We start from the raw sequence: 15,994 nt of genomic DNA on the forward strand, positions 1-15,994 counted from the left end.
GGATCGACGGGTAGTTTTGTAAGCCAATAATTTTTACACCCGGGAGGCTGGCCCAGTTGGCAACCACATAGGACGAACATATTCGATGGTTGGGATATGAACTCACGACCCTCAGATCGGGAGTCGAGCGCCCTAACCACCAGGCCCATTTCTATCCCTTCATTGAACTTCAATATTTATTAAGGAAGCTTTCAACCTTTTCATCTTCCTGTGAATTCATTGCATGCCGGGAGACGGGGTGGGTGAGAAGATTGGGTGGCTGGCGGACCATCAATGGGTTGCTCCTTCTATTTGATTAAAGTGACGAGTGTATTAATTCATGAAGACTAGCGTGTGGATAAAGTTGTAATTTCAAAAAGAAGTTTATTTGTTGTTGTTGTTGTTTTTAAATAGAGCAAGTCAGAGAAACGTAGAAAGAAAAATAACCATTCAGCTGTCTGGATGGTTAGAGATAACTGGAGAATTTTAACATTGGGATACCCACATGATTAGCATCATCGACTGGAATACTTTTCTTTCATACTGTTCCTTTGGAGGATTAGGAAGTGTAATATTGAAAACTACCTGTAGGACATGTCGTTCCAAAACCAGAAGACGAGTATAAGATGTATTTGTTTGTAATTGAGCACAAAGCTACACAATGGACTATCTGTGCTCTATCCACCACGGGTATCGAAACCCGATTTCTAGCGTTGTAACTCTAAAATAAAGCATAAAATTACTTGTTTTCTAATAATGGGGAGATCTAACAGTATTCGCCAATCTTTGCCCAACTTTAATCAGTACATACCACTTTCCCAATGGAAATGTTTCGTTTATTTTAAGTACATAGAAGTACTAAATCTCGTACTTTCAATTCACTTCCTTTGTGAAAACGGTAGGTTTCCAAAACGGTGTCTGTGCCAGTAAATACCCCGGTTTTTTACTTAACTCACTCACACAGCTTAGGAAAAGTGATTCTATTTTAAATGACTATCGGTATTTTACGATGGTTCTTTCTCATTAACTTAACTATCAAACAGAAAACGTTTCATTTATATAGTATGTAATTTAAAGTAAAGAAAAAAACAAAACATCGCTGGTTGACTTGTTCTCATGAGTGTCCTGCTACATCCGCGAATATTAGGCAGGAATTCTAATTCACTGCCCACCAGTTTTGTCACTACAATAAGTGGATCGGCAATGACTGTTAACTGTAATTAGGTAACACCCACCACCGATTGAAGGAACACTTCGTATTTAACCAGTGATACACTCATAATAGAAGCTTTTTTTCATAAAATTTTTATTGGCTGACTTTTAACTTCATGCTCGTATGATACAATTGGTCACTTATACACACACGCGCAGAATAAAGATGAATTAATGTAAATTAAAAAGAGAACATTAATGTCACTGGGGTAATCAGTTTCAGACTTGATTTTAAGTATTGCAGATTTTGTTGCTTTATTTATACGTTTTTCACTTTTGACAATGAGCTTATCTACAAAATGTTTTTACTATCAACAAAATTAAAACTTATGCTGATACAAGTCTGATATTAACTAAAATGTTCGCTCAAATTAAAAAGGAAAAACAAATATATACGCATTTTCAAAAATAAGTGAACACTATAAACATCATGACAGGCTACTTTGTTAACCTGATAAAACAAAAACGAAAGTTGGAGATTGTACAAATTTTAGATTAGACACCATTTCAATGGTAGAAAAAGGAATGTTATACAAGTAATTATATTGGAAGACCCAGCAAAGTTAAAGTGAATACGTTGACTTAAGCTTTTAATCAGTGTAAATAGGGATAGATCAGAAAACTGTAAAGATCATTGCAACAACATGGCTTTAACTTTGACAAAAGCTGGTTTCAAATATTTTAATGATTTTTTTAGATAAGAATTAAAAAGAACAATTTTCAGGATTTTAACACTTTACTTAATTCTCTAATAAGGACTTTCGAATTCTTGACTCCTTAAAGTTTTGTACTCAAGGGTGGGCAACAGGTCATTACAAAACTATCGGAATATTGTGTAACATACTACCAATCTATGTTCATTCTGATAGACCTAGCTATAACTGTTATTAGTCTTATGGAGATTTAGATCTTTCGTTTTTGAAGTATGACTGGCTTTGTTTGGGGCCAATTGTTGTAATCTGAGTATCAGAAATTGGTTGATATATATGAACAATAGGAAAATAACACATCTACATGTGGCGAGTGTTACCAAAGACTATTCCACTTGCAGTAGCACCTTTATTTGTTCCATACTGTAATCCAATAACACCTTCACCAGCTTTCAGTTGTTCCTCACTGAATGTTCGGATATTAGGTTCTGCTTCCTTAGGACCAAGGGACTTGTGGCCATACTTGTGAGCCTAAAATACATACACACACAATTAAACTGCTGTCGAAATACACTGGAAAACTGGTAAATAAACAGTTCTCATAAGTGAACTTGATACCTTACCTTACGTGCTAGAGATTGAAGGCAGATACAAACCGCTGTCAGATTTTGTTGTTCCCACAAGTCGACTGTTTGAAATATCTCTTCAGATGGTACTCCTAACTTTTGTGCACCCTCGAGAAAATGATTAATGTTCTCCATTTTCTTAAAAGCCAACTTACTGTCATTTATCTTTTTTTCTGGGATAGTACCTGGTTGAAGAATATTGATCAACCTGTAAATAAATAAAGGTTCAGTGTTCACAAGCTCTTCTAAACAGTGTACGTACTTTCCATTTACAAATTGCTTGTTTTTACGTTATATTTAATAGCTTAAGAACAATTATTACAATTTCACATATTTTCTTATATAGAGAAGATTTACAGATACTTTTTTTTTATAAAAAATAGAAAATTCAACGAAATAGATATTCAGTGTGTTTTAAAATGATTAATTTTTTTTCCTTGACTGCAAGGATCGGTAAAGAAGAAAGTGTAAAATTAGAGAAATACATTAGTAATATACAACTGGAAAACTGAATACAAGTTTTTAACAAAGTAAACAGGAAAATTACCCTATTTATGAAGCAGCAGGTTAGGATACCCCATATTTTAATCAGATTAATAAGAATTTGGGATACTTAATTCATAGAAACGAAGAAGATTCAAATGTGTAAACTTGAATAGCATTTAGTGAAATACAAAAAGACTGGAACTGGTATTTCACCCTGATGAATGCGTAGGATTGTAATAATCACTTTACACTGCCCTGCATACAATAGCTACACTATATTAAGCACTTCGCTCTTCCAATCAGCATTGATGAGCTGTGAATTCAGCAAAACTTCTCTGCTACAGTGGAAGTAGCGAATCAAAGAACAGATTAGACCACTACGCCATCTTTACTTCACTGAAATTCACTTTCTAGAGAGGAAAATAAATTCACAAATAGATAGTCATTACAAGCATGACAGCCAATAATAAAAGCAGGCTACTGCATCTCCACTGTAGAAAGGTTAAGTTGTCAATGTGAATTATCCAACCTGAAATGTAAGAAGCAAATACAAAAATAGAGCTATCAGCTGGTGCAAAAGAAAAACGTTTCAAATCAATCAGCTTTAAAAATATAAGTTTGCAACCCACTTGCAAAGTATTTTTCCATCACATAGTGTAGCGTGGAAGTTCTTGCTGTCACCATCCGTATCAATATCTTCGTTTGTTAGATCTTTTATCCACTGCAACAGTTGAAACGCAAGTTGTGGGTCATACTTCGATTTTATCTATAAAATTAAAATATACGTTATACATTAACTACAGCTGGCTCGTGATTAATATGTAGCACTATACATTTTATAGCATTGAAATAATTACCTTTACTTAGTTTAATAGAATAAACATATTTAGACAATAAGACAGAAAACAAAAGGGCCACTCGCTATATTTATAACAGCGGTTTAGATCGCGGGCTGCCTTCTGTGGAAAGTTTGTTTAATTACAGAAAGGAAGTGGCAACATTGTATATAGAACTTATTGTAGTCCGTCAAAAACCTTGAGAACTATTAATACAGACCAATGAAAATATGGTGCAAACTAACTTGATGGAAGAGTAAAACATCCAAAAATTACTATCTGTATATAATTGTTGCTCTATGTGAAACTGGTACTTGGAGGACAAGTTAAACTTATCTCCTGACATTAACATTATATTATCTTAATGATCAAATACTTTAAAATAAATAGTAAGATGTCTCTAGGACAACAATTATTGTTACTAAACAAATGAAAAACTGAATTTCCCAAAAAACATAATACATTTACACAACCAGCTAACCATACTTAAAATGATAGTAAAGGTAATTCATATAAAATTAGAAACAATAAAGTAACAGGTATTAAATTTGAAATAAATAATGTGTTATTAATCCTTACCATAAATATCCGACTTATAAAAGACTCAAAATTTATAACAATTAAAATTTCCTTACTTAACCTAGTTCATATCATAACAGTCTGTGTTCGTGAAAACTGATGATATAAATAGCCCTTAAACCACCATTGGGTGTGCCGTAACCCAGCTAGCCTAAGGTGTCCTGGTATTGGACGAAAGGCCTCGTCAGTACTGGACATGCAGATGCAGTGCGGTTGATATATCATAACACACTTGCTTTCACTCGTACATTCTTAGAATTATACCGTAGAATGGAGTTTTAGATGAATGACCCACGATTCCAGCTAACGCACGTGCTCTCTCAAAAGACAACCCTGGCACGTGATGCGTACCAAAACATGCACAGACTCGAGCTGGCCATACTGAGCGAAGCCACTCATAGTATTCGGAATAAAATGATGAAATTGTACAACAACGTAGCGCATTTGTTAATGCATTAATCGCATGGGTTTAGGGTTTTGCTATCTTAAGAATCACTTATAAACATATTTACGTGGATAACCCACTGCGAGGGGCACTAGGCAGAACCTGCTTTGATAATTATATATAAAGTTTCTCTAATGAATTTGAGGAAATAGTTTAAGAAATTTAGTAAATCATACAACTGAGAACCACCTAGTTAAGTTTAAAGGGCTAGAATAACAACACAGGTATATTTTAATATTTAAAGGTAAAACAAAAAAGCGTAAACGCATTTTTCACTTTGGATAGTATTTTAAAAGAATTATCCAGGCAACAAGGCCAAAAATAATTCTCACACATAAAATACAAAACACATATGCATGAGTGTTCATGAAGATACGGATTCTTGTTTGTTTGTTTTAGCTATGCACTGAATACGAGCATATTGCAGCCTGCAGATGATCATGTCAATAAATCAATAACCATTGTTTAAATATTTCCACAATAGGTGGCGCGAAACGCATTTAAAATGGCAAGAGCGAGTGATTTCGGTTTTGAAGGGCATACACTAGCGTCAAATCCTATAATTACATTCAAGTAGGAGTTCCCCTACAACATAATAATACCAAGCACCTTGTTTTGTAGCAACTACAATTAAAATGTTCAGGCACACATATTTCTGACCTATCAACCAGTGACTAACCTTTTAGATCCTCTCAAAGACCGTCTGCATGACTGCACTTACAGAGAACTGACGTTATTACAGCAGCTGTATACAAGTAGACTCGTAACACCACACGTGCATGTTTTCCTATCTTGTATGAGGAAATAATGGAACAGTAGAGAAAATGTACAATACTAAACAGGAACTACAGTTGAGAAGCATGTGTGGTTTCCCACATCCTCAACACCATTGGCGTACATTCATTAGTTATAATCTGATAATTTGGGTAAAGGAAATAAAATCCTTTTTCTCTCTAAACACTTGCGCGCGAGCGCACACACACACATCAGTTTTCATGACAAAGAGAGAGCCGAATTAATACCACGGTCTTGCTGTTTTTCGGGCTGATGAATGGTATTAACCACGATAAAGACTTTTTTGAACTATAAAACAAATAGGCAAATATGACGTACGATGTTATCATTAAGGTTGCTAATTTGATATGACGTAAGACTAATAGATTTTCGCTAATTAGCCATCACGAATCTGAAATTAAAGAAACATACTTCCTCGATGAGCTTGTATGAATTGTACTTTATATACGTGTGATGTATAGTTTAGCAAATGACGCTTTTAACCCTAAAGTCAGCCGTTCTTACTCACATAGTTTAGTTTTAGAAGTACTTTGCTGAATTTATTATTTGAGAGTAGTATAAATGCCAAGGCCTTCATTGGTGTCACTCCGATTCGTAAAAACAAATATTCGACTTTCGTGTAAATCACTTAAGTTATTGGAATAGAAGAAAAGAACCACTTTTTTGGGGGGGGGGGGGAATTCTCCACTTTGTACTGCTGGCTACACCACTGTGTTGTACGAGAAATTTTCAACGTGATATCGTTTTTGCTAGAAAATTTTATTTCGTAAATGGCACAACCAAAATGTTGATATATCAACTTGAAATGGACGTTACTTAAGACCCTGAGTTGTATATCTTCTTAAAATTTTGTTTACATTTTCTGTAAGATTACTATATTCTTCAAAACTTGAGAGTAATTGTTACATTACGCTTTAAAATTTACTTGCTAAATTGAAAGGGAAAATATCGCCAACGAAATAATGTGAAAATAACCTTGTCATTGGTATTGATCAACCGGAATATTCATCAAGCGCCATCTCGTGAAGGACAGCATCATTGGATAAAAATATTTTTATGTCTAAGCTATTTGCGTCTATAAATCTACAACCACGAATGATAAAACAAATATGTATATTTGTGGCCTTGAGAGTGCTTAAATACATATAAATAATATTCATGATGGCTGTAATCGCCCACACAACATTCCTTTCCATAAAGAGTTCTGACAATAATGACCTTTTCATCTAAAAAATCATCCACGACTGGGATCTCTCTGGAGTCCGGACATCCTTCAGTCTCTTAACCATAATATATACATACACTTATAGAAGTATGTCCTTTTCTTCTGTAAAAACTGCCATGACAGAAATCAATCTGGACATCCTTCAACCTATTAATCATAAGTAACGCATACACTTAGAATATCAAACTAACAAACAACCTGCTTCAACCTTTGTGAAACAATACTGATGTGTCTGTCGAGTCCAAAAATAGCACAGAAGAGTCCGATATTAAAACATTTTGTTATCTGACAACCTAGAATTTCATTTATAAATAACCCATAGTGTATGTCGCTGTTATAGTATATATATATATATGTCCTTTAACAATATCATTTAAACAAACTAAGGCAGAGCGTGGTTCAAAAGTTAGTTTCCCCCACAGAAATTGTCTCATGTTAATGTACAAGTACATGTGTACATAGAAAAGGTTTCACAGACAGATAGAAGACGAACGAGTTTTTGTGCTACAAGTCACAAGGAATTGATTTAAGTGTGGGACAACTATTATTTGCACAACTCTGAGCCACCGAGGATCATAATTTTCAACTACAAGTTATGACAGCAGATGCCTTATGTCAAACTATGTAACGATAAAGGTGTAATCTAAAGGGTTTTAAACAGAGTTTGTGGTATTAAAAATATTTTTGATGACTTGCCTTATATGAATTTTCGTAAACTAGAACAAAATAATATCAAAGCTTATCAACTGAACTCTGAATCTTATCAATGAAGCTATTTTATTGGTTCTATTCTTAATTGATTTTAAAATACTCAATTCATAATTGATCAGAAAGTGGTTACGTTTTATTTGAGCATTATTATATCTTACAAGAAATGTTGAGGTTTCTACCTAATTTCTGTCAAATATGCTTATTATATGGTTAAACACTTGACCTAGAGTTTAAGGTTACAAAAAATTATCCTTAAGAACTTTAACCCCAATTCAAGTGTACTTTCAACTATTTGATGTACGCGTTTACACCCTAATTAGGCTAGAATCAGGGCCAGATTTAAGGGAGGCCAATCGGGAAATCTGTCCAGGGTTCAAGGCTGCCAAGACTGAATACAACCAATATTAAAATATACAAATATATTTTTAATCGCTATTTCAGAGATTGAAATCCAATTTACTTACCTCATGATCGCGTTAGCTAAAGTTGGAATATTTATTTTCAAATTAAAGTAACTTGTACAGGGACATAAAAGGGTATTAAAAGGCTATGCTATGATAACTAACCCCACTTTGGAATATGGATAGGGAGGGGGATCATTTCTGGTTACAATTCCTAGGGCCCATGATACCTAAGCCTGGCCCTAGGTACGGTAATACTTATATTGTATAAAACACAAAGAAACAAACAATATTAATTACACACTTACTTTTTGTATTAATAACTAACTATGATGGTTACAGTACTCCTTGACGAATATCTTATTCGTTTCTTTTTTTAGGTTGGACCGTAATAAATATTTTTGTTTACCTCTGATTATTAAAACAGGGGCGTACTGTATAAAACTGTGTACTTTTATTGACAATGAAGTGTTACAGTAACAGTGTTATGTCTTTAGCGCTAAGAAAATTGTTATGAGTATCAATACAATACGTATCGCATTATTAGTAACGTTACAGTGTTATAAATATTAGTAATAATACAATGATAAGCAACACAAATATACATTTAAGAGCGTATAATAGTAAATTATAAAGTTATTTCATTCTATTTAAAGTCAAAGCTATGCAATGGCCTAAATGCGATGTGCTCATTGCGGATATCGAACCCCGAATTTTACCATACTAAGACCTCGAGCTTTTGGCTGAGCCACCGAGGATCATAATTTCAAGTCACAGGTCATGACAGCAGATACCTTAGGTCAACTACCGACAAGTAATGTGGTATACTACCTTAGGATATATGTACAAGGGATTAGAGGATGTTTGTTAGTGGGCTTTGCAGTGATGGGGTACTGGGATTTTATTCAGGAAAGCAATAAATTAGAGGATGTTTGTTAGTGGGCTTTGCAGTGATGGGGTACGGGGATTTTGTTCAGGAAAGCAAGAAATTAGAGGATGTTTGTTAGTGGGCTTTGCAGTGATGGGGTACTGGGATTTTGTTCAGGAAAGCAAGAAATTAGAGGATGTTTGTTAGTGGGCTTTGCAGTGATGGGGTACTGGGATTTTGTTCAGGAAAGCAAGAAATTAGAGGATGTTTGTTAGTGGGCTTTGCAGTGATGGCTATAATGTACCAAAAAAAATATATAGTTCATGTGCAAAGATATAAAAGATACAGTCAAAAATATTTGACATATACATGAAATTAATCGACCAAAAACTAAAAATGTGAAAATCAAAATGAAGGTGATAGACTAGCTGTATGGATGAAGAGAATACCTTAAGTTTATGGAAAAGGGCTACAAGAACGACACAGATATAAAATAGAAAGCAACTTCGGAGGCTGCCCTTTTTTCCATAAAGACATCATGGAAAAATGGCACATTCTCTAATGATAAGTCTATCACAAGTAGACAATCTTCCATCGCGACTGTTGGGCCAGTAACTTTACAACGTTAACTTCATAGTCGCCACGAACCAGAAGACCAAGAGAAAACCGAGACAGTCTAGCCTGAAAACAACTACAGATGCGACGATCATGTTTACGAGAGATCAATAAGAGATTTGTCGATTCGAACCAGACATAGAAACTGAAAACAAAAGTAATCTAAAATTATAGGACGATACAGTTTATAACCTAAAAGTAGCACGTTAGGAAGGCCGATGTATGTTGCACATTCATAGAGAGAAAACACAAAATAGTTAAGTACTTATGGTAAAGTTATGTCGATCATTGAAACAAAATCGATCTCTCTCGTTTTATTTAGTTCCCTTTTTTTCTTGCAAATAATATTAATAATGAAGTAGAATGCATCGCAAGACGTCATTATATATGTATTAATCAGATTGGGTCACAACACGAGAGATAAGATGCCAGGTTTATTACTGTAGCTGGCTGTGTTATGAAATGACAGATAAGATATCAGTGGATTAAATAGACTGGCTCTGTCGCAACAAGACAATTAAGACATACGAGTATATTATTTAGACTAACTGTGGCATAACTTGACGAAATTTATCACGTACATTAATCAGACTTGTTGCGTCAAAACAACAATTTACTAATCCAGTTGGCTGTGTTATAGCACGGAAAATAAGATACCAGTGCATTAATTAGACTGAATGTATCATAACATGACAGATACAATACCAAAACGTATAAATCTTGTTGGTTGATTTACATGTCAGAGGAGATAACGCCAGTTGTATTAATCGGAGGGCTTACATCACAAAATTACACAAAATATAACTCCAGCTATATTAATAAGATGTGGTTTCATTCCAAAATGTTTTGTACTAATTTCCTCGGGTGGGTAAGGCCAAGACTGAATTACTAACAACACTGTTCGTTTGTCCGGTTTGTGTCATTACAGTCCAATAAGAAGTGGCCGTTGCGTCTCTTCGATAACTGTTTGCTGTATCTACAGGTTAAGCTATAGACAACATACCTTTGTTCTGCCGTATTATTAAAAAAATAACCTTTGTTCAGTTGCTGCGTAAAGTTGAACCACCTTCCAAAATGACTCGAATGCGAAATGTCAAAATTATTCATATCACATTTTCTCCTAGTCCTAATATATGAAAAAAAACATCTTGCTTTACACTATTTGTATACTGCTATGTTTAATAGGTCGTGAAATTTATATTTGTTGGACCTACTATTTCGGTTATCTATTTCGAAGGAAAGCTGATCCTAGCTGTTTAAGTTCAGCTTAAAGATATTCAGTGTAGAAAATTTTCTTAGCTCTAGATGTTAGTATCTTGATTATTCCACGACTTGTCTGTTTGTTATGAATTTCGCGCAAAGCTACACGAGGGCTATCTACGCTAGCCGTCCCTAATTTAGCAGCGTGAGACTAGAGGGAAGGCAGCTAGTCATCACCACCTACCGCCAACTCTTGGACTAATTTTTTACCAACGAACAGTGGGATTGACCGTCACATTATAACGCACCCACAGCTGAAAGGGTGAGCATGTTTGGTGTGATGGGGATTCGAGCGCCCTAACCACCTGGCCAGGACTTGTTAGAAAGTTATCTACCGTTTTGGGTCTCTCTTCGATATACCTATTTGCGTAAATCATTACGTAAAATACTATCTTTCTCCATTTCAAATATGAATTTTATAATTATGACAATAATAATATTCTAACCTCTTTTTTATTCAGTTTATTTTGCACATAAATTAATTGCTTAATTAGTTTTATAATTCCGTTAGATGTCACTTTGGTTTTGTGCGTTCCATAGTTACGATGTAGAAGTTATTATGCAACAATAGATGTATTTCATTCTGGGTCGCTCACAGGAACGTTTCCACATTGTATCACAAGTACGGTAGTACTGTTAGCAGGAATGGGGTGGATACATAATACAAACACTATACTCTTATACACCTTTAACAATCAAATAATAAATCTTCAAACGTATTTGAGAACACTCTTAGGTGATAAACAATCCACATACAAAATTACAAGTCGTAGAACCACTTGAGAAAGTCAGCAGAGTAGATACTAAAAAAATTCACAAACCACAAATTTCTCAACCTCACAGATTCACTGATTATTGTTGAACGCTTCTAGCTGTGTAGTAAACAGACGTTACCATACTTATAAATGCACCAAATAGAACAATAGCACAGGAACTACGTGCTAGTGTTAGCGAGAAGTAGTTAATTAAATTAATTAACTAATTTATCAACACTTAGTATATGCACACAACCAAAACTCACACTGCATCACCAAATGACATTGCACACTATAAAGTGTGCGCCATCACACGCATAGCACACAAGTGAAGAGAATACACACCACACACCATTGTATGCACATACCATAATATTATCGTGCACACCAATACTGATGATATACATACAGGATATCAACATGAATGAATAATGCATAAGATCATGTCACTTTGAATGAAAAAAGTGCATGAACAAGTGGAAAAAAATATTTAACAAATTGAAAGTGAAGGAACGGGTGCATCAAAAAGTGAAGAGACAGGATAGGAATGGGCATAGTGTTATAAAATTTCCTCTGAACAACCTCACATCTAATCCATGCCATTATACTCCTATTTTTGCAACAGACAGTAACGAATCTATGTGGTCAATACATAGAAACCCCTTAGGATTTTTATCTTTGTATTTTAATTCACCTATATAGCTAATATATGAAATCCTGTTGTCTTCTCATGCAATTGTAAAAGGAGGGACAAGCTATAAAGAAAAAACATACAAGTTACAAGTCCATACGAATATCTGATTCTCCTGGTGTCGTATAAACATACTTTACAATACATTTACTACCTACAATAAATCGATTCTCCGAAACTTCTAATCATTGTATGATAAGCATAACTAAGTTTGATAAGTTTAGTTCACCTGGTTTATTGTATACAGGATAAAAAGAATAAACGCAGTAGGCAGGGATCGGATGTTGGACACGTCCCCTTGTTAGGTTGTACAGAAAGTTTTAGTACGCCCATACCTACCTTGTTTCCTTATTTTTTGGTGCAACCATTCCTACACTTTCAATTTTTTAAAAATATTTTCCCACTTGTTTTTAATTGTAATAACTTATTGTTGTTATATTATTCAGGAGCGTCATTTCACAAAAGTATTAGGGGAGGGTGCAAAGAAGATTTATCTCAAGTGGGGCCCCTAAGCCATGGCGTAATTTACGTATGTGTTAATCCGGTTTGGTTAGAAATGTTTTAAAGAACGTGCCATTCCATGACCCCTTCCGAAATTGGACGGGGTAGCCGCTTCTTTAACCCCCCACCCCCACTCAGTGACGCCCTTGATTATCGAATACATTTTGTTTTTGTTCCTGCTGTCTGGAACAATCACAAGGCAGTTTGATATTTTATCTGTAGCGTATTACTCGACAGGAATACGGTATTAAGTACATTCTTTCAAAAACTCCAGACGCCAACATGGAGCTTTACAGACGAAATCACTAAACTTACTAAAAGTATTACGTTACATACATGAAATAACAATAAAACCTTGGCAACAGGGACTCTTTGTAAAAACTAAAAACTGAATCTGTGTTGAAGTACACTTTGCTATTCTCTTTATTCTAAAGTGTTTCAATCTGGAATAGTGATAGTGTGTTTTAGATGTGCGTTTTTAAAACTATCATTCTTTTGAATGATAGTATAGTTTATTCAAATAAAATACTAATAAAAGAATAAATATTTGGTGTTAAAAACTAATAATTAATAGCGTTGTGTTATTAATAATTACAATAAAATTCTGATTTGTAAATGATTTAAATATAATTGATAATAATTTCAACTCATTTCGCTAATCTATGTCACACCATAACAGTCGTTCTTCATGAAAACTGGTGATTAATAGCGCCTAGACTACCACTATGTCTTATTCTCAATTGGCTTGATGAGCCCTGGTATTGCGCGAAAAGCCTCGTTGCCATTATATATGCCAGAGGTAGTGTTATCCAGTGTTGAATCCAGACCTTTCTAACTGGGTGGGGGAGGAAATGTGAAACTGAGGGGGTGGGGAGAAATGAACTAAAATTAAAATTCGACAAAATGGAAAATACTGTACTTCGAGTTTTTATTTTTTTTTGCACAGGGGGAATTACCCTTTTACACTCCCTGAATTCAACACTTGTAATTGTTTTGCCTTTGGTTTCACTCGGAACTTATTAGATTTCTAAAATAATACTGATAAATTAAAAATGTTATTCAAATCGTGTTTTACTCGAGTTTATTTTTCTGTTTTGTACACAGGAGTAACTGCAATTCTAAGAAAGAAAGATGGGGGAGGATGTCTTTTAGTTACCACGCGTGCAGCTTGTTGGTATACGAGCTTGAGCTCCGACTTTCAGTTTACGTATTGCTACAAGCTATATTTTTTAGTGTTTATTTTTACAAGCTATATTTTTTTTAGTGTTGTAATCTAGATATTAGCTAGAGGACGCATCACGTTAATATGAAGACAGTCATGGAATATTCAGGAATATCAATAAACTAGAGGCTTTACGAGATGCGAAATACCTAGAACAAAATTAATTTATAAATACGGGTGAGCCAGTATATCTATTAAATAAGCTTGTAGTGAAACATCAAGAAAATATTTTTCTATTCGATATAGTGAATCACTCAGTGTATTCACATTTTTGAATCTGTGTTAACTATCGCGAATATTGAGTTACTTTGTAGAAGTTCATCTTTATGTTAGATAGCATAACTTTAAACGCAGGCCTAAAACGAGTTACAAAGTGTACAAACCTGTAAAGAAACGTTAATGAGAAAGCAAAACTAATTTGATATTGTTACATGGACTGGTCTTTGAGTTATTTTCACCACATAATGTAAAACAACCCGCCAACGAAAGAACAACGTTACAACAGTATCTTTGTTAATAATTTCCTATTAAAGACTGAATAACGAGACAAGTTTATTCGGGCGACTAAAACCAATATATTTAATAGACACGAACAAACTCATTATTCGTTACAGTAAAAAAAAAAAAAAAAGAAAAAAAAACATTATGCCTCTCTATATTTCTTGAAACCGTACAGTTTTTTCTGCGGTAAAGAACGAACTAGGCGTGGGTTATTCTATAGACAAAAATCCTTTATGTATTTTCTACAAACCACATGGCCCTCAAAGGTTTTGAAGTTCTACGGCGTGCCATCTTAAAAACCACTTTAAACAAACTAACATGTATATCACCACCACTCCCTACATACTGTTTTCACTCCCGACTATTGACTGAAGTATTCAGTGCCTGGCACTTGGATGATTACAAAACACTATCGAATAGCTGCATCGGGTTCACAAAACCTCTTCAAATTGATATATATGTATACGTCAATAAAGTAAAAGATTCCTATGCGGCATTGGTGGTGGGACGCTGAAATGCCTTCATGAACTAAACATCTTTAAACCCTTGGAAACTTTGTGACGTCCATGTTTGTTAATTCACAAGTTCTCTGTAAAACATTTATGAAAAACAGCAAGGTAAAATATCGTTATTTATACGAAAATATAATTTTGCGCATGCTTGAGAAGAGAAACTTTTGAAGAAAGAATTACACCTCGCTCTTGAATATCTCAACTTCTCTGCTTTCTGTCATGGACGCCGTATATTAATTTTACGATTTGGAGCCCAAACTTACATTAAAACATATTTGACTTTAATTTAAGCCACTCTTCAGTTCCTAAATCTTGTATACCTTTGACATAGAAAAATTTCGAAGCTTAATTTATCCAATTACAAAAGTATGCGGTGCTGGGAAATGCTTCACATTTAACATTTGAGCAAATTACTCCCCCCCCCCTTTCTGGGGAATTTAAACATTAATTCCTGTTGTTAAGTGTTGGTATAACTGAACTGAGCTGAATGGCACCTACATTATTTTTAACCACTTTTTTTTTATCTTTTTTTTTGCTGAATAACGTGCATTTAATTCTCTATAACGATTAAGTGTAAAATAAATAGGCCATGCTAAGCTTCAGTTTTATTTTTTTTTCCTTACAAGTACATCCTTTTGGTTTTCCAGTTCATTGTATTTATCGATTAGATTTAAAAAAAGTAATATTTTTTATGATCCCAAGGCTAACATTTTACAAAGTGGCACCCAACAGTGTGCTGTGATGGTCTCTGTGCTTGTTTGAAGCGAAATGGATAAAAATCTATACACTTTCCAAATCACTGCATTAGTTCTTAAAACGCTGCTACGTCGTTATATCTGGCCTAGAGCAGTTCTAGTCATTTAGGTTAAGTTTAGCCACTTTAACTAAGATCCCATATACTTCTGAACTGTAACCCATGGCCTGTTAAAATCTTCACAAGGTTCTAAACTTTTGCATGATCATCTTCCATTAACTCCCCCTCCCATCTCGCTGTTTACACAGATCAGTAGAAACAGCAGGTGGTAAAGGCAGTGGATGATATTTATGAAACGCCATCGCACACCAGCATACCATGAAAAAAAAATCATGTATATATATATATATATATATATATATATATACTA

At 34.4% G+C, this 15,994-nt stretch overlaps 1 protein-coding gene across 1 annotated transcript in view; it reads right to left on the minus strand.

Annotated features, from left to right (window-relative positions):
- Positions 1-1,268: 1,268 nt before the first annotated feature.
- LOC106462756 (transgelin-2-like) overlaps positions 1,269-15,994 on the minus strand; it is a 47,218-nt gene continuing 32,492 nt past the window's right edge. The window contains exons 2-4 of the mRNA XM_013922710.2: positions 3,583-3,719; positions 2,465-2,675; positions 1,269-2,372 (exon numbers count right to left, since the gene is read on the minus strand). Of these exons, the coding sequence (XP_013778164.1) occupies positions 2,202-2,372; positions 2,465-2,675; positions 3,583-3,719 (519 nt within the window). The 3' untranslated portion in view covers positions 1,269-2,201. The remainder of the gene's footprint in view (positions 2,373-2,464; positions 2,676-3,582; positions 3,720-15,994) is intronic.

This window comes from Limulus polyphemus, unplaced genomic scaffold (genome assembly GCF_000517525.1).
Source record: "Limulus polyphemus unplaced genomic scaffold, Limulus_polyphemus-2.1.2 Scaffold47, whole genome shotgun sequence".
Classification (NCBI taxonomy): domain Eukaryota; kingdom Metazoa; phylum Arthropoda; class Merostomata; order Xiphosura; family Limulidae; genus Limulus; species Limulus polyphemus.